General features: G+C 41.5%; 1 protein-coding gene across 2 annotated transcripts in view; it reads right to left on the reverse strand.

Moving 5' to 3' along the window:
* SLAIN1 (SLAIN motif family member 1) overlaps positions 1-25,406 on the reverse strand; it is a 53,988-nt gene extending 28,582 nt beyond the window's left edge. For both annotated transcript variants that reach the window (XM_043478169.1, XM_043478167.1), the window contains exons 1-2: positions 24,559-25,406; positions 10,314-10,453 (exon numbers count right to left, since the gene is read on the reverse strand). In XM_043478169.1, the coding sequence (XP_043334104.1) occupies positions 10,314-10,453; positions 24,559-25,175 (757 nt within the window). In that variant the 5' untranslated portion in view covers positions 25,176-25,406. The remainder of the gene's footprint in view (positions 1-10,313; positions 10,454-24,558) is intronic.
* Between the last annotated feature and the right edge of the window lie 239 nt (positions 25,407-25,645).

The raw sequence follows: 25,645 nt of genomic DNA on the forward strand, positions 1-25,645 counted from the left end.
AGATGAGATACCCCCACCACTTGTGGTCATCAGCTTCAGCACACACTAGCAACTCCTACTGCAAGAGTATCCTTTTCCTGATTCCACTTTCATCATCCAAAAAATGCAATGCAAATGGAAGACCACACATGGTCACACTGCGTGTGCATACTTACACATGTATATGAATACACAGCCACACACAAGACTACTAAAACCTGAATGTCAAATGATTTACACTTTTAACACTCACCCCAGTTCACTGAACTACAATCTTACAGCTGAAACAAGTGGAAAAATACTAAGCTCACAAGTATCCAACACACGATGACAGGAGCTCCAAAAATCAAACACGTGACACTTGCCATTATATACTAGTTTAAAGCGCCATGTATTCTATCAAAGCCTTATATTTTCAAAGTACATTAAGCACAATGAAGTGTTTGGCCACATTTTAAACTCCTGCTTCTCACAGGAGGTCACACAAGAAATTCAGGATGTTAATAAGAGAAGCAGGAGGAAACATTTTCAAGTTTAAGCTAAAGGGACAGGAAGGCCTGGTATGCTGTAGTCCATGGGGTCACAAAGAATCAGACACAACTCAGCAACTGAACAAGTTAAAGAATTATCTGAAAAAATGCTAAAGCCTAACTTTAACATGCCAAAGAATTTCTAAAATCACTGTTTCAACTTTCCAAATCTTGCCAGATTTCATAAAACGCTCAGTCGTGTAAGCCAATTCAGACAGTACCTTGAAGCTTTCCTGTCCAAAGTCACGCCACTCCTTTGCCTAAACTATTCAAGGGCTTCCCGACCATCTCAAGAGAGTCCAGAGTCCTCGACCCTAGTTTCCCGAGTCACTCAGCTTACATTCTCTCTCTTCACTTCCCTGCGCTCTGCTCCCACCACGATGGTCTGCCGGCACCTCTTCCATCACGAGCCTCGTCCCGTCTCAGGGCCTTCCTACAGTAGCTCTGGGGGTCTGGGCTGCTCCCTGCCCTCCTCCCCTACTGTCACCAGCCGAACTTTTGCTGAGGCTTTGACATGTCACATCCCCCTGAAAGCAGTTCCCGGCCACACCCCCTCAGGCCCCTGAACATCACGGTGCTTGTTTTAAGGCAGGGGGCCCCCTACCTCTGGGATCTAACGCCTGATGGTCTGAGGTGGGGCTGGTAACAGAAATAAAGTGCACAATACATGCCATGTGCTTGCATCACCCCAAAACCCCCCACCCCGGGCTGTGGAAAAACTCTCTTCCATAAAACCAGTCCCTGGTGCCAAAAGGGTTGGGGAACAGTGGTCAAGGGAAAGGGAAAAAGAACGAGAGCTGCTATCGCCGTCACCCGTCCCTTGTGCAGGATCACATCTGCAAAGGCCGGGTGGAAAGCTCATCCCACCACTGCACCCTTAGCCCTCAGCACTGCGCCCGCACTGGGCAAGTGTTCCATACATTTAGTTCATGATTTAGCATCTGAACCATCTCTGATCAAGGCCTAGTGTCTCAGGAAAGGTGTCTACAAATTCTTGCAGAAATGGACTGTCTCGGAGCGGTCCCAGGGCTTCCCTGATGGCTCAGTGGGTAAAGAATCTATCTGCGATGCAAGAGATGCAGGTTTGATCCAAGGCAGGGAAGATCCCCTGGAGGAGGAAATGGCAACCCACTCCAGTATTCCTGCCTGGGAGACCCCATGGACAGAAGAGCCTGGCAGGCTACAGTTCATGGGGTCACAAAGAGTTAGACACAAAGGAGTGACTAAACACAGAGATGCCCCAAGAAACAGGTATGAGCACCTACCAAAAGGAAATTCTACTGCCATAGAGACAAGTGCGGTCAGTCATCAGAGCTGCGAGAAAAGCAGTCAACAACTGCTTTGGGAGGATCTGTTTTTTCTCATTAGGGTAGATAACAAAATAGCATATCAATTATGTCTTCATTATAACAAATGTTATGTACTGTCATGTAAGTTATTGCTTATTTTAATAAATAAGCTTATTTCTAATCATGGTAGAAATGCAAAACAAAACTAAACCAAACAGAAACACATGCATAATTGACAAAATAAAAGCAAGGGCGATTGTTTAGGAATATCTGGCAAATAACATATCCATGTTGCTGGATATAAAGGGATGGAAACTGAATTTCAGGGGAACATAGTCCCTATTAGTGAGTTACTGCCTGTACTCAACATCCTCCCCAATAACGAGGCACACACGCTGGAGCTATCCTGAATCCCGAAGCAAAGCGAGGCTGTGATGGAAGCACACGGCCATGACAATGAAGCTTCGATTTCCAGCACGGAGAGATAACAGCAAATGTCAAGAGACCCTGTCTCCATACAAACATTTTAGTGAGATTCCAGATTACTTCTCCAACGAGAAAGGGAACCCTGTACGAAGCTTACCTAAAATGAACCGCAGGGACTCAGTTTTAATTCTGTGTTCTGAATTTGACAAGAGCACCTCAAGACTGGAAACACGAGCTGATGGAGATAGCATCTCAGGCCACGCAAGGAGAAACTGGACAGGTTCTGGGAGACAGACACTTGATAAGCTTCTTAACGTCTCAGTTCAATCTCTGTGGCTTTTGCTAATGAAAAAGGCCACCTTCAGAGCACTGGGTTGGCTGACAACTTCCTTCTTCACTGGCTAAATGTAGAGAGACACACTCCATCATAACAATGAGACAAGAATGGGAACTGATGTCATATGAAGATAAGAGGAAAAACTCCATAAAGAAGCAGTATCTCTTCACTCTTCACATTTGCTTTGGACACCATCACAGGGGAAATAGAGACAGTCACAGGGAAACATGACCCAAGATGGCTAGGTGTGCAGGGTGACACTGTTGGTGAAAACTATACCCGTGCTCCTCAAGTGTGACCTGTCCTGATTGAATAGCTATGGACATTCAAGAATCTTAAGGCAAGATAAGCTTTTATTAACTGGCCCCAAATTAACTGAGCCACATTATTGGGTGTTTCATATTACTTAGATAAACTTTTTGATCGTTATTTGGCTATTTAATGTCCCAGTCTCATGACATGGACTTAACAAAAGACTCTAGATTAGCCTTATTCCAATTTAGGATATCATGTGAGTTAAAGCTACCTGTGAAAGTTCTATGGGTATTTGTTATTTATATTCTAAGGGGTGGGGGAAGTGGGCAAGAATGAAGACAAGTATGTCAGAAATGGAATACAGATCCAACAAGAAATAAAAGGAAAGAATATACTAAAGAGGTCCTCTTGAATTTTCTACTATTACTGAATAAACTATGCTCGTAAAACTTCCATTTGAGACCCCTAGCTGTACCAAGTATCTTTATTTATAGGTAGAGAAAACAGACTCACCCCCCAAAGGAGGGAAAAAAAAAAAAAAACACTATTCATTGTCTATAAATAGCCAAACTAAGAGGATTCCCTGTATTTTTTGGTTCAGTCTCTAAAGAAAGAACTAGGTATTAGGAATGTGTCCATATAATTACATAGCACTTCCCATTTTTCAAACTAGGTTCACATTCAACATGTCCTGAAATCTTTCTAATAGCCCTATGAAATCTGTTAGATGGCCCCACTTATAAGCAAGACACTAGGAACACGTGACGTGCCTGACTACAGAGCTCTGTAGGGCTGAGGCACTAGGAAGCACTGCATCCACTAGATCAAAACCTCCCCACCACATTCCTTCATTCCACATTAACAGTGTGTCTACTATATGTCAGGCTCCCTTCTACAGTTGGTAAGACCAACAGAACAGAGTCTGTCCTTGGGCAATTTAAATACAACCCTGGTCTCAAAGAAGATGGTCAGTGATGTTTGTTAGGTGAATATGCTGATGATTCAAGAGAGAAATGAAGTCTAAACAAAAAGCAAACACTTTATGACTGAATTACTTGAAACTTCTAAAATACATGGCACACATTACTCCATTTGACCATGCATGCTATTTTATAAATAAAGTTTAAGTTAAAACTGTAATTTCTGATGCCAGTTAATTAGTTGTAACAATTCGCTGTAATTACTCTAATAAAAATTCTTCAGTATGGAGGATTAATTGTGATTTCTCCTCTATTCTCTTACAAAACCACTCTAGAACTGCAGCTAACCCAAGTCTAAATCCACATGGAATATCGAATAGGACAGGAGATATTATCAGACTAAGAAGAATCATTTTATTTAGAAATTAAAAAACCAGATAAACATTAGGTGATGGACCCAGCTGGGTTTCAACATTCTGATGGTCCACAGTGGAGGATAAGCGAACAAGGACCTGGAAAAGCTCTGAAACTGAAGGCACAGGTACCACAGAGGGTAGGCATTCTACCCTACCCTACCCTACCCACAGGGAGTCTGTGGGAGCAGACACAAGATGACTAATGCAAAGCGTATGGGAAAAGCACCAAAACCCTTGGGCTCCCTTTCTGGCTCATGCAGCTGCTCCTCTCCTGCTTTACCAAAGACAGGTTTCATTACTTAAACTGAAACACAAAGCTGCTAGATTAATGATACTTGACACAAATAAGGGTGCCTTACGAAAAGACAGGAGGATCAAAAGACTATCTGCAAACTAGCTTGTAAACTCCATGAGGAGAGACTTCAAATATGTTATGGGCACTTTTGGATCCCCATCACCTACAATGGTGCCCAACACATAGCAGGTCCATAATAAATACGTGGCAAGAGTTTAGCAGATGAGCTTTTTAAATCTTCAAGAAAGTAGAATACTCCCCCCAAAAAATAAAGAATTTAAAAAAAAAAAAGGAGAGAAAAATATAAAATCTGAACACCAGTCTAGGAGTCTAGGAAATTCAGCATCTAACTGAAGGAGTAGCTAGAAAGAAAGAACAGAGAAAACTGGAGGGGCAGGGTGATTGCAAAGAAGCAATGCATGAGATTTTGCAGAGCTAAAGTTTCCAGATTAGAAGTGCCCACTGTCTAGCACCAAAAAAAAAAGCAATTTCAAAATACCAGGAAGAAGACATTCTAAAATATCCAGTGTATTTTAAGCAGAGAGATAAAAAATGATAACAGTATAGGACTTCGACAGCAATCCTCAAGCTAAAACATAATGTGACACTACCTTCTCAACTGCTGGAAATGGTTTCTAACCAAGAAATCTAAATGCAGCCCAAAGAACAATCAAGTGTGAAAGACAGGTACAACAGAGTCACTTTCAGACATATGACATTCTCAGCGTTTACCTCCCACATAGCCTCTTTCCTCTCCTGCTCCCCACAAAAGCAACAGCGAATACACTTCACTAAACTAGGGAAGCTAAGGAAAAGGAAGCCTCCGCTATTAGCAATATGATGCAGAAGACACGAGGCGGAATTCCCAGGATGAGGGCAAAAGGAAGTCCCACCATGACAGATGCGCACAGGTACGGCTGTGGGGAGAACAGAGGGCTCTACCAGGAGGAAGAGTTAAACCAAGTGAAAACCCTTGGTGGGTGTCCACATCTAACCGTACTGCGAAGGTTTCATTTGGAGAGTCCGAGGATAAATTAATTACAAAGGTCACTCACTCTAGGAAAAACAAAGTTAAATGAAACAAAAAAGAAACAATGATAAAATATTGCATGGCTTAGATATGACTCTTGCTATCATAATCAGTACTGATGTATCCCAAGATTGGTAAAAGCTACATGGGAGACTATGCCGAGAAAAAGAATAGCTAGCTGGAGAGGGTGAGAGGTGGGAGTTAAAAATGAAACCTCACCACTCAAAGTAAAAAGCCAACCGATAATGACTAGACTGAGTAACTCAGGCAACAGCCATAAAAGCACGGAATTTAAAAACAGGGTAGACAAAAAAACCACAAGAGCTTTTAAGAAACTGCATCTGGGTAATAAAACGGGCATGGGACAATGGGGTGGGAACTTGCTATTTTCCTTATTACATCTAGACGACTAATACTTACTAAACTACAGACCTATTGTGCAATATAACATATTAAGCTTCAAAAACTGTTTTTCATCCATTGGACCACCTATTCTAATCCGTTTTTCTTATCTCATAACGGGATTATGGATCATGGATCTTTGGAACAAAAGCATTTAATGTCATAGCAAAAGAGGATTTAGATTTATGTACAAATTTAGTAAAAGACTAATTTTGGATTTGAGAAGCTAGTTCTCTGCTGAAATACTTTCATATGAAAGTTAAATTACACTATGAAAAAGACTGTAATTCATGTCCTCCTGACCTCACGATTCTACTTGAGCCCCTTGCCAATGAAACGAAAACTAGATAATAAGGCACTAGATAAAATCTAGATAATATCTAGATAAAATATCTAGAGTAAAAAACTAGATGAAAAACTAGATAATAAATTCTAAAATCTCAAAAATAACCACCGATTAGGATTATTTTTCAGCTGCAGTGTTACACTGTGTTAAATCACCTTGTGTGCAAGTGAACTAAAGCAGGGGTTGGCAAACCAATGACCTGGGTGGCCCAAATCCATCCTGCTTTTTTTTTTTTTTTAATAATACACCAACTATGAATATTTTTAACCATTAAAAAAGGTAAAAAGCAAAATTTAAAAAACAGTGTATTTCTCGACACATGAAAAAAAAAAATACCATGGAAACTCAATTCTCTGTCCACAGCCTTGTCCACTAATATCTGTATACACAGCTGTTTTCTAGGATGGCAGAATTGGATGGCCCAACAAAGCCTAAAATATTTCCTATCTGATCCCTTTCATGTCGTTGACCCTTGAACTTAAAGGATTCTAATTCTGAATTTTATTTTTTTTTATTTCAAATGAAACTGAGCCAAATGCATAGATGAAAACATACACATAAGAAGTCCTGGAATCAGAGGTGTCTGAATAAGGAAACTTAGGGATACAAGCCTTGAAAGAGAAGAGCCCAGGGAGTTTGCTTAGGGCCAATCAGGAAATGGGACTAGAATCAAGAGCAGAGTCTTGGCCATCCTCTTACACATGCATCTGTCACCAAAGTTTTAACCCTAAGAAAAAGAAATGCAAAAAGCCAAATGGCTTGTCTGAAGAGGCCTTACAAACAGCTGCGAAAAGAAAAGAAGCGAAAGAAAGGGGGAAAGGAAAGATACATCCATTTGAACACAGAGTTCCAAAGAAGAGCAAGGAAGATAAGAAAGCCTTCTTCAGTGATCAATGCAAAGAAAGAGAGGAAAACAACAGAATGGGAAAGACTAGAGATCTCTTCAAGAAAATTAGAGATACCAAGGGAACATTTCATACAAAGATGGGCACAATAAAGGACAGAAATGGTATGGACCTAACAGAAGCAGAAGATATTAAGAAGAGGTGGCAAGAATACACAGAAGAACTATACAAAAAAAGATCTTCATGACCCAGATAATCATGAAGGTATGATCACTCACCTAGAGCCAGACATCCTGGAATGTGAAGTCAAGAGAGCCTTAGGAAGCATCACTACAAACAAAACTAGTAGAGGTGATGGAATTCCAGTTGAGCTACTTCAAATCCTAAAAGAAGATGCTGTGAAGGTGCTGCACTCAATATGCCAGCAAATTTGGAAAACTCAGCAGTGGCCACAGGACTGGAAAAGGTCAGTTTTCATTCCAATCCCAAAGACAGGCAATCCCAAAGAATGCTCAAACTACCTCACAATTGCACTCATCTCACATGGTAGCAAAGTAATGCTCAAAATTCTCTAAGCTGGGCTTCAACAGTACATGAACCATGAACTTTCAGATGTTCAAGCTGGTTTTAAAAAAGGCAGAGGAACCAGAGATCAAATTGCCAACATCCACTGGATCATAGAAAAAGCAAGAGAGTTCCAGAAAAACATCTATTTCTGCTTTATTGACTATGACAAAGCTTCTGACTGTGTGAATCACAATAAACTGTGGAAGATTCTTAAAGAGATGGGAATACCAGACCACCTGACCTGCCTCCTGAGAAACCTGTATTCAGGTCAGGAAGCAACAGTTAGAACTGGACATGGAACAACAGACTGGTTCCAAATCAGGAAAGGAGTATGTCAAGGCTGTATACTGTCACTCTGTATGCAGAGTACATCATGAGAAACGCTGGGCTGGAAGAAGCACAAGCTGGAATCAAGATTTCTGGGAGAAATATCAATAACCTCAGATATGCAGATGACACCACCCTTATGGCAGAAAGCGAAAAAGAACTAAAAAGCCTCTTGATGAAAGTGAAAGAGGAGAGTGAAAAAGTTGGCTTAAAGCTCAACATTCAGAAAACTAAAATCATGGCATCCGGTCCCATCACTTCATGGCAAACAGATGGGGAAACAATGGAAACAGTGACCGACTTTATTTTCTTGGGCTCCAAAATCACTGCAGAAGGTGACTGAAGCCAAGAAATTAAGACACTTGCTCCTTGGAAGAAAAGCTATGACCAACCTAGGCAGCATAGTAAAAAGCAGAGACATTGCTTTGCCAACAAAGGTCCATCTAATCAAGCTATGGTTTTTCCAGCAGTCATGTATGGATGTGAGAGTTGGACTATAAAGAAAGCTGAGTGCCAAAGAATTGGTGCTTTTGAACTGTGGTACTGGAGGAGACCCTTGAGACTCCCTTGGACTGCAAGGAGATCCAACCAGTCCATCCTAAAGGAGATCAGTCCTGGGTGTTCATTGGAAGGACTGATGCTGAAGCTGAAACTCCAATACTTTGGCCACCTCATGCAAAGAACTGACTCATTTGAAAAGACCCTGATGCTGGGAAACATTGAAGGTGGGAGGAGAGGGGACGACAGAGGATGAGATGATTGGCTGGCATCACTGACCCGATGGACATGAGTTTGAGTAAGCTCCAAGAGTTGGTGATGGACAGGGAAGGCTGGCATGCTGCAGTCCATGGGGTCACAGAGAGTTCCACACTACTGAGCGACTGAACTGAAATCCTTTGTTCCTACTCCACTCTTCAAACTTTCTATTACTACATCACTTATTTCGTTTTAGTTAAAATGCTAGTAAAACTTGCTGATTTCTAATTTGGCCTTCCCCATAGGTGACTCAGTGGTAAAGAATCCACCTGCCAATGCAGGAGACTCGGGTTCAATCCCTTGTTTGAAAAGATCCCCTGGAGGAGGAAATGGCAACCCACTCCAGTATTCTTGCCTGGAGAACCCCATGGACAGGGGAGCCCTGGCGGGCTACATTTCATGGGGTCACAAAGAGTTGGACATGACTGAGCATGATATATTTAAAACAGTTGTCTGTCCCCATTTTCTGTTAACTATGCCAGTAAAGCAGTATGGACTACTACTTAAGACCAGTCTTCAGGGTCAGGGAGACCCAGGCCCTGGCTCTGCTTCCAAGGACCACTGTGTCCTCATTAATACTGTAAACTTCTCTAACCATCCCTTTTCTCACCCCTGAAAGTGAGTGGAGTCACTGCCTTAGATAAGCACAGTTAGAACACAATGAAAGACGTCAAGAACTTAATGTTCTGACTGTCCGAATTAAAAGCTCAAGAAATGCTGTCTTATCATGTCCACATTTTATAAGCATTCGTTACCCTTCAAGAGTTTCACAGGCCATGTTCTCAAACCTCAACGTGCTTAAGAACTGCACTCGTGACCACGTCAGCCCTACTCCCAACAGCTCTGACTCTTTCATCTGGAGGGTTAAGGTTAACACTTCACCCTGTTTTTAAGCTCCAGTGTGATCTGGACATGAGTGATCCATGGAATAAAGTGTTCCTCGATAATGAAACAGATACCAAGAGCACAGGAAGCAAGCAAAGTCTCAGTAATCACAGCCTTAAGTACTGGCCTCCTTTATCAAAATAGCCAAGAGCTGAGTACGGCTCAGTCCTTTTGCTTTTTCTTTCCCTGCTACAACTATCCTGATTTTCTTTTTTTTTTTAAATATATGTTGGGCTCTATAATTAATGTTACATAGAATATGAAGACTATCTCATAGTTTATAAAGGTTAGGAGTTCCAGTTACACATCCAAGTAAACATTTAGGGAACTCAAAAGGTCTGTACCCAGATCCCAGTGGAACCCCAGTTTGCTATCTTGGAATTCAGCCACACAATCTTATAACCACCTGAGGAGAATGTAAGACTGACCCATTTTATTTAGTGGTATGTTAAACAAAGAAAAAAATAGAAAAATCATATGTATTCCCACAACACTAACTAAAAGGAGCTGAAAACAGACTGAAAACAAGCACAGAACTAAATGTATTCTACACTGAGAAACCCTCTGCGTAAACATGTGAAGTGAATTGCATGCAACGCCCGCCCCTCAGGGTAAGGTGTTTCAGTTAAGTGTCTGCTCCAAAACCAGCAACAAGACCCAGTGGACGGTGGCAGGGGTTTGAGGAGGTGGGTAGACGGTCGCGGTTACCTTGCTCCAGTCTAAAGCACAGGGAACGCCTTGCCGCTTCCATCTCCGGAGTCGGGTTATCTAGGACATGTCTACACCACTGCAAAGGGCTCAGGGATTTCTCTGATGACAGGAATGTCTTTGAAGAGCCAACGTACAACCTTAAAAAAAGAAATCTACATTATAGGGATTATATAGCTATATGGAGATTACCTCTCTTCTACTTGAGAAAACAACATGTATTTAACAGTTTCTATAACTTAACATTTAATTATTACAAAATACCAAAGTTATTTTTAACCGACAAGCATCCCAGAGTAGAAGATGACACCTTCTGTAGCTTGGTGGCAAGGAGGACTTCAAAAAATTATGGAACATTGTCTCAGCGGGTCAGAGATCTAAGGCTTTTGTTACTGAACTGACCGCGAAGGGGCCACCATGATGATTTGACCAGCTCACTTGTATTTCTGGAAATGGACATTTTCATCTCATCTCTTTGATGACAGCATTTTCTGTGACCCTGGGCTAATGCATATAAACATGATGTGGCAAACAAGGCAAATCTGATTTGCATTTTAATAAATAAGTCTAAAAACAAATGAAAGTCAGCTATATGTTGATTCTCTCAACCCTTAAGTATATCAGGTATGTCCCCTGTCTCAGATCTATACGAAATTTGGTAGGTCCTTACTTCCCAATTAAAACTTGACCACTTTCAAAAATCTGTTTTATGAAGAGCTCACTCCAGCACCCACACTATTATACAGAAGTGGGCAGGATAACCACCCCAGAGGCACTACAAGTCATAACATGGATTTTTCTCTCCTGGATGTACTGTTCAAAGGTACATTTTAGAATATTTTCCAGTGATAGGGCAATACAAAAAGCTTTATCTTCAGGCTTAACCAGCAGGTGACTAAAAAAAGGAAGAAAGAAAATTACAATCACAGGCTCCAGTAATTGACCTTGCTATATAAAGCTGTATTCTAATTACAAATCTCATTAAAGTAAAACTCCTTCAAGCAAAGTTACCATAATTCTAATGTGGAGGTATTCCTGAAATAACATACTTCGTTATTCATTCTTTTACCTTACAGTCTGGTCCACCACCTATTAGAGTAATTTATCCCAGATGGTTGGGGAATGTACTATTTAGCAAATTATCCTTACGGTTCATGGTTGGCAAGCTTTTTTCTATAAAGGACCAGCTAGTAAATATATAGGCTTTGGGGCCACAGTCTCTAACTATCTAATTCTGTCTCTGCAGCCCAAAATTATCAGATGATAAATAGTAAGTATGGCTGTGTTCCTATAAACTTTATTTATAGATACAGAATGCTGAATTCCCCATAATTTTCTCATGTCACAAAATAGTATTCTTTTGATTTTTTCCAATCATTTAAAAATGTAAAAATCTAAGCTGTTCAGCTAGATTTTAAACCAGGCAGTAGGTCCAATATGCCCATGGTTTGCTGACTCCTGTTAGAGAGGAAGGTTCCAAAATATCTTTTTCAATCAATTTAATAGTACTCCTAATATATCATTATTCCCTTAGAATGTGGCCCACAGTCCTGCCTTCATTGACAGTATATTGGTTAGTTCAAAATTCTTATTCCCGAGTCGCACCTTGGCCTGCTATGGAAAGATGATTACCAAGCTATGTGGATCCTTGCCTTTCACCCCTCCTTGCTGTCAGACCCCTGAACTATTACCGCAAGGCTCTCTCTAAACCCCTAGGTAAATGTTAGTCTAGGCCAGTTGTTTTCAATCTTTGACGTATCAAAATCTGAGGATTCGTTAAAACATAAATTGCTAACACCTGATTATTGCAGGTAGCTCCAACCTACCATATTCAGTAGGTCTGGAGTGAGATCAAAGAATCTCAACGTCTAACAAGTTCAAGTAATGCTGATACTGCTGTCTGGACTTTACCTTGAGAGGGATGTGCTGGGCTGAGTCAACTGTGCCAATTCCATAATCCCATCTGCCCAATGATCAGTTTAGGCACACACCCTCAACACACTGCACAATAAAAACTAACGGGAAATACTTTGATGGGCATGTGAGCAAGTTTCTCCTCATGTTTAAAGGGGTCACAAAAGACCCAGTTATGCTGCCTACATGTGCACTTTAAAAATAAACACACATGTTAAAAAAATAACACAAAGAGAAACAAAACCTACTCACAAAGAAAAGCCAAGGCCCAGAAAGTTCCATTATCTAATTCTACCAGTATCTGAAGAACACCACTTCTTCACAAATTCTTTCCAAATAATAGGAGAGAGAGTCACATCCTAACAGTCTATGAGACCAGCATAGCTATGAAACCTGATACCCAGACCAGATACAGACATTACAAGGTAAGAAACTAAAGACCAACACCCCTTATGAACACAGAAGCAATAGGTCTAAATGTTTTAGCGAATTCAGTACAACCATATGTAAAAGGAATACATCATTACCAAGTGAGATTTATCCCAGGAATGAGAGGTTGGCTTAACATTCAAATATCAGTGTAACTTACCACATATACTAAAATAGAAAAACCATACGATAATCTCAAAATACAAAGAAAAACATATGACATCCATTCCTGATAAAAACTCAGCAAATTGAAAACAGGAGGAAACATCATCAGTCTTATTAAAGACATCTACAAAAAAAGCTTGGAGAAGGAAATGACAACCCACTCCAGTATTCTTGCCTGGAAAATCCCATGGACAAAGGAGCCTGGCAGGCTACAGTCCATTGGGTCGCAAGAGACGGACACTATCACCACAAAAAAAAGGCTCCTTAATGGTGAAAGACTGAACACTTTCCCCTTAATATGAAGAACAATACAAGGTCTGCAGGTTCTGGCCACTGCAATCAGGCAACAATTTGGCTTGGATAGAAACAAGTGTATCTGTTTTATGACATGATCATCTATGTAAAACACTGAGGAATATACAAAGTGAAGTGAAAGGTGCTTAGTCATGTCCAACTCTTTGCAACTCCATGGACCATACAGTGCATGGAATTCTCCATGCCAGACTACTGAAGTGGGTAGCCTTTCCCTTCTCCAGGGGATCTTACCAACCCAGAGATTGAACCCAGGTCTCCTGCATTGCAGGCAGGTTCTTTACCAGCTGAGCCACCAGGGAAGCCCAAGAATACTGGAGTGGGTAGCCTATCCGTTCTCCAAGGGATCCTCCTGCCCCACGAGTTGAACCAGGGTCTCCTGCATTGCAAGTGGATTCTTTACCAACTGAGCTATCAGGGAAGCCCGGAATATACAAAAAAAAATACTAGAATAAGTGAGTTTAGCAGCAAAATTGTAGGATACCAGATCAAAGTACAAAAGAAAAGAGCAACTCAAAAAAAAAAAAATTAGTAACAATCAGTATTTTTGAGATTTCACTTCCCATTCACAATAGCATAGGAAAAACCATAAGATGCCTAAGGATAAATCTGACAAAAGATGCCAAGACCTTTTCCTTGAAAACTACAATCATCCCGAGAGAAATTTTTTAAAAGATATATATAGACAAGCCATGTCCATGGGTCAGAAAACTATATATTGTGAAGATGTCACTTATCCCTAAAGTGATCCATTTAACAAAAATCCAATCAAAATCTCAGCAGGCTTTTTGCAAAAGCTGATTCTAAAATTCATATAGAAGAGCAAAGATCCTAGAATAGCCAAAACAATGAATTTGGAGAGCTGCTGCTAACTAAGACTTATTACAAGACTACAGTAATGAAGACAATTTATCAATAGGATGGCATGAAGATAAATAGTTCAATGGAAAAAATAGATGGTCCATAAATAGAAATACAAATACATGGAAAACTGATTTTTTACAAACTACAAAGACAATTTAATGAACAAGAGGCAGTGTTTTGAACAAACTGTGCTGGAACAAATATATGCAAAAAGTGAGCCCTGATCCATACTTGACACAATATCCAAAGTTAACTCAAAACAGATCACAAAAATGTGAAACCTAAACTGTAAAACTTTTAGAAGAAGCCATAGACGAAAGTCCTGCTGTCTTTGGGTTCTCAAGTATTACTTAGATACATTTTTTAGATTGAAAGCATGATCTAGAAAAAAAAAACAAACAAACAAGCTGGACTTCACCAAAACTAACAAGTCTCTTTGCTCTTTGCAAGAGACTGATGAGAATGAATCACAAACCATGGATTGGGAAAAAATACTTACAAATCACTTATCTGATAAAAAAGAACTTGTAAGGGGAATATATACGAAATTCTGCAAACTCAAGAAGCAACCCAGTTAAAAAAAAAATTGACAAAAGACTTAAAGACATTTCACCAAAGATCTATGGATGGCAAACAGATGTTGAAAAGATGCTCACCATTACTCATTAGGGAAAAATGAGAGCCCCAGTGAGACACAGCTATTAGAATGCCTAAGGAGAAGACCAGCCACAGCAAGCCCTGGTGACAATCTGGTGCAAACAAAACTCTGCTACACTGCCAGTGGAACTATAAAATGGCCCAGCCACTTTGGAAAAGATTCTGGCAGCTTCTTTAAAAATTAACATACACCTACTCTCTGATTCAGCCACTCAAAAGTCATAAAGTATTTACCAGAAAGACACAAATGCTGTGTGTCCACACAAAGACTTCTTAAGAGTCCCAAACTGAAAACCTTAATGTTCATGAAAAGATGAACGGACAAGACAAACCATTATTGTGTCCCTATTATCTAAAACCCTCACAATAAAAAGAAATGAACTAGTGATTCATGCAACAACACATGAATTTCAAAATGATTAAAGTCTCCCACATCCGAACCTTCAATTCACAAACTTTCAAAGATGCAAACATGCGTTCATGTCTAACTAATCACATTAAGTTATAATAGTTCACGTGACTGACATATATTGTCAGTGAACGTGCATGCATCCTCTCTAATTGGCTCTTTTGTGTACTTTACTGTGTAGGACTGTACAGAGGACAGTATCTTTAAACCCAGGATATATGGAAGCAAGCGTAAAAGCCGCAGCGATGTAGTGTGTACTAAGAAGTGACAAGCAATAACAATGGAAACAAAAGTGACAATAACAGAGAGTGAAGCAAGGCAAAACAATGGTGGAGCTGTTGTACTGTACTACTGTACTCTTTAAGGTACTATCCTGAAAGCTTAAAAGTGTTTTCTTTTTTATGTATTAACTTTATTTGTGTTAAAAGTATTACAAACCCATTACAGCACAGTACTACATAGCTGATTGTGTTGGTGGAGCACCCAGGCTAGCTGCTGGCCTTACAAACGCACTCTCAGAACTCATTTATGTAGGGGACTTGTCGTACCTTGATTTAAAGAAGCCAGACCAAACAAAAAAGGGACATGCTCTGTGGTTTCACTGCAACAAAAGTGGGGAAAATGCAAACTAACCTAGACTGACAGAAAACAGACCAGCGGCTGAGTTGGAGGTGGTCAGGATCAGGAGAGAAGGAAATACAAGGGGCCGCAAGGAAGTCTGGAGGGTTGGAATATATTCAGTATCTTGATTGTGGTGATAGTTTTATGGATTATACATATGCCAATATATACAAAATAATACACTTTAAATATATGCACCTTACAGTTCACTTACCCAGTAATGAATCTTTATTAAAAATGTCACAAGACAATAAGCAGCCGACTGCCTCCTGTCCTCGGGTGAGCCCGGAGCTGCCGTCTATCAGGCAGGCGCCACAGCCCCCCAGACGTGAACCACAACACTCGTCACCGTGCAACTTCCTCATATTTCAGTTTCTTTTAATGAAATTTCCTCACTGCTTAATACACACACAAGTTCATGCGCTGTCTGAGCCTTGGCTTGTTGACAAACCTCTCAGGGCCCACGTGAAGCGCTGCTCTGCACATCACCTCCAGCATCTCCCGGGACAACTGCTCCTTCGTCCTGCCGCTAGGGACCTCCACCAACCAGCCTGCCTCGGGACTTCACACACTCCCACCAGTCGGGGGGTTTTTTTTTGGTAGTGCGTTTTGCTTTTCGCTTGCAGGGGATCCCCTTAGAAAGACGTCCTTAATCTCTTCAGGCCTACGTAATCTGGTTCTCTCATTTGACCACATGGCCTTCCAGCATGCTGAAAAGCAGCACTCACGTCCCAGAGGCATCTGTGACTGCCCTGGGACCCACTCTGCCACGGTCACATACAGGGAGTTCTCTCTTTCATCTTCCATTGTCCATGCGTGCTTTCTGCTATTATGTCTCACCCCTATCCTGCCCTTCACAGAATATGGAGGTGAGCCTGTAACTGAAAGCAAAGAATTCACTTGAAAGTCTGCCTAAGGAACTGGGACCTCAGATCACCTCCTTGACTCCATACTCACAGTCCCACCACTCCTCCTCCACAACCTCAGACCAGAGGCTTACTGTGTGGGTAAGGCTGACCCAGAGAAACCCTGACTTCAGGCACACCAAACTTAGCTCAAAGAGAGAGGAAGCACCTCACTGAACCAGAGGGACTAACTGGAAATCTTCTTGCTAACTTGCCCCCTTTTCCCCTTTACATTCCGAAAACTGCCTGCCTTCCATCTCCCAGGAGTACAGAAAGTTTATGTGTGTAGGCACAGGTGAACCCAAGAGAAGACCCAGAGGTAATGGAACCTAAACTGACCACACCCACCCCCCATCTCTAGTAGAGTCAGCCAAAGAGACCCACCCACACAGAGCCCCGACAAATCAATCTCAATACCACCTTTGGGTATGAACAGACAACAAGAGACATCAGAAACAGGGAATATTCCTCTTAAGTAAAATCATGAGACTAAAACTAGAAGGGGAAAAAAGAACTGAAGAGAAAAACAATGCAGGTAACAGATGAAAAGTCCAAGACAATTGTAACTGACATCATCTGAGGAAAAAATGTTGTATTCACAAGATAAAACCAGGATATTTACAAAGAAGTCGTTCCTTCTTTCTTGGCAAATGAAACTATTAAACTGTTAACAGAAGAAACAAAATATTCAATAAGTGAGCTTGAAAGATCAAGTTGAAGAAGTCTTCCAGGAGCAAAACACAAAGATTAACAACAGGAGGAGAGGGATAAGAAAATTAAATGATTGTACCAGGCAGGGCCCATCTGACTATTTTAAGTTCTCAACCACATGAAAGTGAAGAAAGTTTTTTTAAAGGCCGAAAATTTTCCAAAGTTGAAGGCAGGCCATCAAGTTCTAGACTGAAGGCACCCACAAACGCCCAGTTCAACAAATGGACAGACAGACCCATCCAAGGTACACAATGACACCTAAGAGCCCCAGGGATAAAGAAAAAAACTAAAGAAGTCACAAAGAATTTACTATCCAAATCACAGCGCACTTCAACAGCTGTAAAACAATAAAAACTGAAGCCATGGAACAGGGCCCTTAAACATGAGGGAAAATAACTGGCTTAGACTTTTACAGCCAGCCCAACTATGACTCTTGTATGAGAATAGAATACAGACATTTTCAAATACACAGGGTTTCAAAGTCCTTCTCATGCATGCCCTATTTCCCAGAAAGCTACTGAGGCTGCACCCCACCCACAAGAATAAATGAAATTCTGAGACAAAGGTTTATGAAAGAGGAGATCAATACTAGCTAGAAACAGAGGGAATTACCAATGACAACAGCACTGTGCTTCTAGTCTAAGGAGCCAACAGTGAAGGATGGAGCAATGGAATTAAGGGTTCTAGAATGGATGGCACCACAAAGTAAATTTTTAAGAACAGATATAAGGATTCATGTCAATGTATGACAAAAACCACTACAATATTGTACAGTAATTAGCCTCCAACTAATAACAATAAATGGAAAAAAAAACAGATATAAGGTATTATCAAATATTTTTCACCTTCTTGAGAAACTTTATGACTCCAGGGGCATTTTTAGAGAAACAATTAGTAACAAGGGATTAAAGAAAGTGACAAGAGAAGAAAGGCTGTTACTAACTCTTGGGAAGAACAAAGAGATTAGAGAAAATGAATGTAACATACAATTAACAGGGCTCAGCTAATAACAGTAATAACTAATGATTTAAGGAAAAAAACTATGAAAACCATTATGAGAAAGGAAAGAACATATGGTGGATGAAGGGAAGAAAACTTAGTCTTTATTTTCTACAAGTCTATAGCTTTTTAAGATCATGTAGTATAAAGACTTATAGAAATAAAGAACAAAGAAACTGCTAAAGGAGCATACAGCAGAATCTATATTGAATACTCAGGGGTAGGAGACAGCTGAGGACTGTTGCTTTCTGTACATGAGTTTTTTGTATTGTTTACATGGTATTTATTGTATTACTTTGAAAGAACTTTAGAAGCACTATGAAAATATATGGCATGAAGACAAAGGATCATTTTTAAGTCAGCCTCTGAATAATGTTCCCAGGATAGTTTTGAGCCTACTATTTCTCTGGCTAGGCCTAGAACTGGATTTAAAAGGAGGTAAAGGGCAATTAGTTATGAAGACCATGTAGTTACAAACTCCTTGAGTATGTCTTCAAAATTACATAAGCAAGGTAAAACCTGTATTTCTTGTAAATGGCTCTTATCTTCTAAAAAGTCATAAAGTTCACCTCATCATTATAATGCCAGCAATATTTACAATATCCTAATTTGCCACTGTTAATACAACATATCTCCTACCAACTGCTCTTTCACCTTCTACTGTTTCATTGATGGTATGTTAGAATCTGGCAGTAATCTCTAAAAAGCCTTAGTCTAAACCTTGAGGATCCTACAAATATTAGAAAAGCTATCATTTAAAATGTCATACTTTAATTTTCCTTCCCCTCTCTTCAAACCTTCCAAAAGAAATAATTCAAAGTCCACCATAATAACCCTCCATGCTTCAAATGAAGTATTTCAAAATGTCTAGAAAAATTGTCTTGGCTAATCTCAATGTTTGGTTCTAAAAACAACCTTCTTACAGATAATCAAAACTAAATGTTACAGCAAAACAATTACAGGCATATCACAGACCAATCACAGAAAAGGAAAATGTGTCAATTTTCAGACAAGCCATTTTAAGAGGCTTCAATCACTAGAAGTTTTATATTAAGGAAAGGTAAAACACGGTAGCTGATTAACACAATCAATCAATCTTTAGTCAGCTTAGATTCACTAGCACCTGCTAGGGTTAAGCTGGTCAGAGACCTACCCCCACTAAACTATTTAAAAGGATACATCAAGTCTAAATTTTAGTTATTGAAGCGTGCTAAAGCAGACACTCCCTCCCCCTCCACATTTAGATCTAAACTCTATTTCAACGTCTCCCTGCAGGATTCAAAGTTATTCATTTAAAAAGACACGTCAGCACAGACTTCAGTCAACTCCCCTTGCACTGAGAAAACACTGCATATTTTCAATTAGCATTGTCAGAAAGTGAAGTACCCTCTGGTCTTTTCACTGAAAATCAATTATGAAAAAAAAAACCAGTTTAGGCGGTCTAATTTAGCTGTGCCATATGCATAGCACAAGGTGTTCAACAGCTTTGATGCAAAACTGGCAATGATTTTAGCCAGCTGTCCAGGGTCTTGAGGTTACACAAGGAGGATGAATATCTCATTCACTAAGTTTTCCGTAATTTGTATATACCACCATTTTACCCTTGTATCATTACGGACTTTTCTCCTGTCCTTCCCAACTGAGCAAGTTAAAATCCCTGCCACATCCCTTTTACATAAACCCCAATACTCTGCTAACCGCCACTCCACTAAAATAAATGCTTCCTTATATGGTTACAATTTATATCAGCTGGCACGTTTTAATCTTGGCTTTGTCTGAATATACTCGTCTTCTCGTTGAGGTGTGCAGGTCCTGAGATGCCCCAGCGCTGCACTATCCTCAGGGAACTCTGCTCTTCTACTTGTTTTTCCAAATCCATTTTGCTTTAAAACAGAACAAATCGGAGTTAGAAAATTCTAACTTTAGCCATAATGCACAAGTGCACTTACTATTTCAACGCAGGACATATACACATAAAACTGAAATAAGCTTAATCAAGCCATGTTTGCATTATAAGATACAAGGCACTCTGATCCTGATTTTATAGTCTATTGCACTTCATTAAAAAATAACACAGGTCAGTCCATGAAATGGACTTCACAGCATACTAATGGGTCACAACCATGCCTGGAGGAAAAAAATAATCAATGGTGTAAACACTTTTGAATCCACATAAATAATCTGATTTTTAGTCAATTCTTTCAGTAAATAACTGAAGAAGTTCAAGTAAGTAATTTCTCCTTGGAGCTTCAGTCCCTTAACACTGAAATAGGTCAGAGAAAGGTCTAGCATGCACTTAATGACTTATTGTGCCCATCGCCACTTCATACCCATCTGATTCCCTCTCCTGGTCCTAAGAAGGACCCTGGTTCTTTTTAGCCTGGTAACACTGGGACAGAGCCCTTTAAAACATTCTTCTGTACAGACCAGCAAATCATCCATGCGTCAACTGGGACTTTAGTCCTTTTGAGCTTTTAATTTGCTACTGATGATCAGTTTCTCCCCTGTACTTTCTAGTCTGTGGTCTCCTGGAGAGCTAAGGCTGCCAAGTTCGTAATATGATGCAATCAACAGTAGTGCAGGATGTAAAGTTTACTATAGGATTATAATAACTGGACTTAAGAATTAAGATTCTGAAACCAGCATCAACTTAATTTTCACACATTTAATTCTAGCAGAACTGTGCTAAAATAACCAGACTATTCTGAGGCAAAGTTAAACACTTTAAAATTCAACTAAAATAAGAATTTGAAGAAATAAGACAATTGTTTTGTTTCAAAGCTTTTCTTCAAAACAGAAAGCAGAACACATCATTCTTACATCCAGTTTTTTTTTTAAATCAGAAGATGCTTTTAGGTTAAATAACTTGTTTGGAAAAAAAGGCCTATGAGATCTGACTGATTAATAAACTATCACCAAGCAAATATTATTCCGTTATTCACTGTTTTCTACTCATAACTCTTGAGCCAAATGTTGCCTAGGTTGTAATAGAAGATGAACAGTTATATTCTAAGATTTTATTTGAAGAAGTAGACTTACATAAAAGAACTTCTAAAATGTTCAATGATTAACCTACATTTGTGAATCTTCTTTCCTGAACTTTCTTCTCTATGACATTTAAGCAGGAAGTACTATTCTAAATAATCAATTAGTTTAACCCATTAGGATGAAGTCATGATAAATATGCGTGAAAAATTGTAGGTAATAAAAATTAACAGTAACTTATTCCTTAACAGTGTTACTTTAATAATGAATCTAAAAAGAAAAGATACAAATGAACTTACCTACAAAATAGGAAGAGACTTATAGACTTAGAAAACCAACTTATGATTGCCGGGGCAAAGGGATAGTTAGGGAGTTTGGGAAGGTCATGTGCACACTGCTATATTCAAAATGGATAACCAACAAGGACCTGTTGTATAAGACATAGAACTCTACTCAATGTTATGTGTCAGCCTGGATAGGAAATGGGTTTGGGGGAGAAAGGATCCATGTGTATGTATGGCTGAACCCCTTCACTGTATACCTAAAACTACCACAAAGTGTTAATCCAATACAAAATAAAAAATACAATACAAAATACAGTACAAAATAAAAGTGTATAATCCAATACAAAATAAAAAGTTTAAAGTTTGGGGGAAAAAAATGATCCAACTGGTTGCACAGGGGGACAAATTGGCAAGATACATCCAATGAAAGCTAAGTGTAAAAGTACTGATGCGCACATCTGCATGTTAATTTGTATCATTATCTTGAAGGTTACAGGGCTAACTCAGTCACAGTAGTAAATCAAGGACAAAAGGGAAGACCTTTGTGACTTTATATTCACTTCTGTGTTTTGTCTTTTACCATGAAAATGTAAAATTTTTAAATATTTTTAAAATAATCAAGTACATATTTTGTCAACTTCAATTGCTTCTTATAAATAGGGGTGGGAAGTGAAGCTGCTCTCCTGCAAACATACCAGGGAAGCCAAATGACATCACCAAGGTGGGACAGGAGGTTTACAGGGATGAAGGAACATCAGAGAACTTTTCAAGCATCAACAAGTGGGCTTAGTTTTGAAAAGTAAATCCCATTGACTGCTTGTTCAGCAATAAAGCAAGTACTGCAACACAAAAATCTCAATGTATAAAAGTGCTACGACAGGAAGTTTTCTATAAATCAGGTGACTTTAAAAAAAAAAAATTTAAGTCCATCCTACTCAGATTAACAACCCCTCCCTGTTTTTCCACTTGGGATTCTAACCCTGGTTTGTTCTGTGGAAGATCCTCTAAACGGTGCGCCATTTGTCTGTAGAAACACCTGTGAAGTGTCAAGGCACTGATTTATTCATTCACCTATCTACTTGATGAGTGAAATCAGTAAATCGTGCTACAACTCAAACCTGGTTAGATTTGCTTCAAATCATCTGAAGTGCTAACTGGCTAATCTCACTAAGTAGGTGATTTTTTAAGTCACTTTAATGCTGTTTTGACAAAAATTTAACTACAAATGGAAAGCCTAGGTATCAAAATACTAGCACCAGTTGGAGAATAACCAAATATAGTTGAAATCCACTTAATAAAAGAAAATATTACAATTATATTCACAATGTATGTGCTAGTAAATCTAATACACTTGTAAAATAGTAAGTGTATCATAATAAGTTTTAAAATGCTAATAGTTTTAAAGCACAGGATCGATCCCCATCCAAAATACAGTAAGTTTCCTTCTATTATTTAAGTACACATCTCCAGAAAAGGCCAAGTGGGGACTAAGTCAATCTAAAATAATTTGAAAGTGGCGAGAGGGCTTACAGTTACTAGGAACTACCTTAAGAACCACCATGAGGGCATATTCAGGCTGAATTTGAGGTTACAATACAGCCTGGACTTTACAAAAATGAAGGCATATCTTCTAAAGAATAGCTTAAAGTTCCAGAAAGCAGTGAGTGGCTTCAACATTTACAACCTGCGCCTCCTGCCCAGCTGCCTGAAAGGACTCGAAAGGAGGATGACTATGCCTATTTATAAAAAGAGCTCCAAGTATTTTGACTCTCAGAATCAATCAGTGAACTTAACAGTCACAGTTCTCACCATAAGAGTGCGAAAAAAAGGAACCAAAAAGGTTCTCCATCTCTCATTCCCTCCTGAGACAATCATGGGATAGAAACACAAAGATAGTGAGGAAAACCCAGCTTGAAGACAGGAAGAGGACCTGAGATTAAAGAGAAAAGGACTACAATAATTCTTCATGCCACTGTTAAGTAGAGGTGAAAGCTGTTCATTCAGCACGCCTGAACCTAACTCCCACCTGATCTGAAGGGTCTACTCATCTGACCGCATCACACTGCCTCTAGTGCCGGAGGACAACATGAACCAACCAAAAGGCATGAAGTGACTACTCCATGAGCAAGCACCATTAAAAATAAAGAAATCAGAACTACAACCACTACCGCCCCCAGGTACTCACTGATCTGTGAAAATAGAGCTGACAGATTTCAACCGAATAAGGGCTGCCAGCCTCAAGTTTTCCGATAACTTGAAGTTCCTTAAAAAAAAAAATAAAACAAAAGCAGCTTCTCTCTCACTTTTTTTCAATCACCAATTTATTTTTTTAAGCGAGTTCCTCGGGTCCTAGGTAAGTCCTTCAAGCTGCTCACACCATTCCCTGAAAAGCTTTTTTTTTTTTTTTTAAGACACCATTACTGATAGGAAAGCCAGTGAGTTCCGCACACTGCGAAAAGCAAGTCAGTCTCTTAAGTGAGAAGCTATCAAAGATGCAGCGAATGAAGACAGAGAGCCATCACTAGGTGGCTTAGGGTACCAAGGAGGTATGCTCAGCACGCCAATGCTGCCCAGTCTTGGTTAGGAAGGGCAGAACACTAACAGCGCAGATAGAGGCCAACCCCTACCCATCCCCAAAAAGACTGAAAAGAAAAAAGAAAAAAAAAAAAAGCAGGATTGAGTGACAAAAAGACATTGTGGATTTTGCAGTTAACGCTAACGAGGAGCTTGGTACCCAATCATCAGCAAAGACAAAACAAGGAGATGAAAAGGACCAGCTCATCCCCAGACAACGGGTCAGCCTGTTGATGGATCAGCCTGAGCTATGAGAAAATAGGTTTCCACATTGGTCAACAGCCTCTGCTCATCGCCCAGCTCAGCACCAGCCAGGTCACCCCGTCTAGGGCCGATGGCTATGGTCCGCCCCCCCGCCTCGTCTCCCGCGCCCAGCCCTCGCCCTCCCCGGGGGTCGCAGCGGAGCTCGACAATACCAGGTGTAGTCGTCCTCGTCCCGCCAGGCGGCCAAGCTCTCCAGGTCCAGCGGCTCCACCTCGTCCAGCAGCGTGGGGGGCGGCGAGGGGGGCGCGGCGGCGGCCCCCGGCGGTGTCCCCGCGCCCCCGGGCTCCGGGCCGCCGCCGCCGCCGCCCGCGCCGAAGAAGCCCGCCGCAGGCTTGAAGTAGACGAAGGGCGCCTCGGGGGGCTGCGCCAGGCTGCAGAGCAGGGAGGGCGCCGGGCTGGGCAGGCAGTAGGTCCCCGGGAAAGCGGGGCTGGAGCCGCCGCTGCCGCCGCCGCCCCCCGCGGCCAAGGCCAGCCCCAGCCCCAGGCCCCCCGAGGCGGCGGCGGCGGCGGCCGGAGGGCTCCGCGGGGCCAAGGGGCTACAGGCCCCGGCCGGCGGCGGCGCGGCGGGCGGCGGCGGCGGCGACAGGAGCAGCAGGTGCGGGGCGGCGGACGCGGTGGCCGTCTGGCTCCGCAGCTGCTCGTTCTGCTTCTCCAACATTCGCACCAGCTCCTTCAGCTTCTTCACCTCCAGCTCGGTGTTCACCACCTGCCCGGAGCCCGCTCCGGAGCCGCCCCCCGCCGAAGCGCATTTCACCTGCTCCGCCATCATCGTGGGCCCAGAGGGCGCCTCGGCCGCCCGGCGAGGGGGAGGGGGCGTGCCGAAGCGCCGGCTCCTGGCGCCACAGGGAGCTGCTACGGCCCCTTCCCTACCGCCCCGGCCCGGACGGCAGACCACGCTAGGCGGAGGCCGAGCGGGCGACTCGCATCAGCACCCGGGCCCAGCCTCCAGCCGAGGCAGCCGCCGCCGAGCCGCTCTGCACATGCTCAGAGCGTCCCTCCAGTCCCCTGGGCGCCGTGGAGGCTCCGGGTTTTAGCCGCGGCCCCCGGGCGGGGCGGGGCGCGGGCTGCGGGTGGGCGGGGCCGGGGTGTAGCTCCAGCCTTTGAGGTGGGGGCCCGAGGCGCTCGCGAGGGGCGGGGCGCGGGCCCGGGTCCTTGGGCCCCCGCCCCCGCCCACGCTACCCAATCCCAGGTGCCTGATTGGACCCGGCCTGCACTTTCCCGCCACCGGCACTTCCTCCA

Source organism: Cervus canadensis, chromosome 9, assembly GCF_019320065.1.
Source record: "Cervus canadensis isolate Bull #8, Minnesota chromosome 9, ASM1932006v1, whole genome shotgun sequence".
Lineage (NCBI taxonomy): Eukaryota > Metazoa > Chordata > Mammalia > Artiodactyla > Cervidae > Cervus > Cervus canadensis.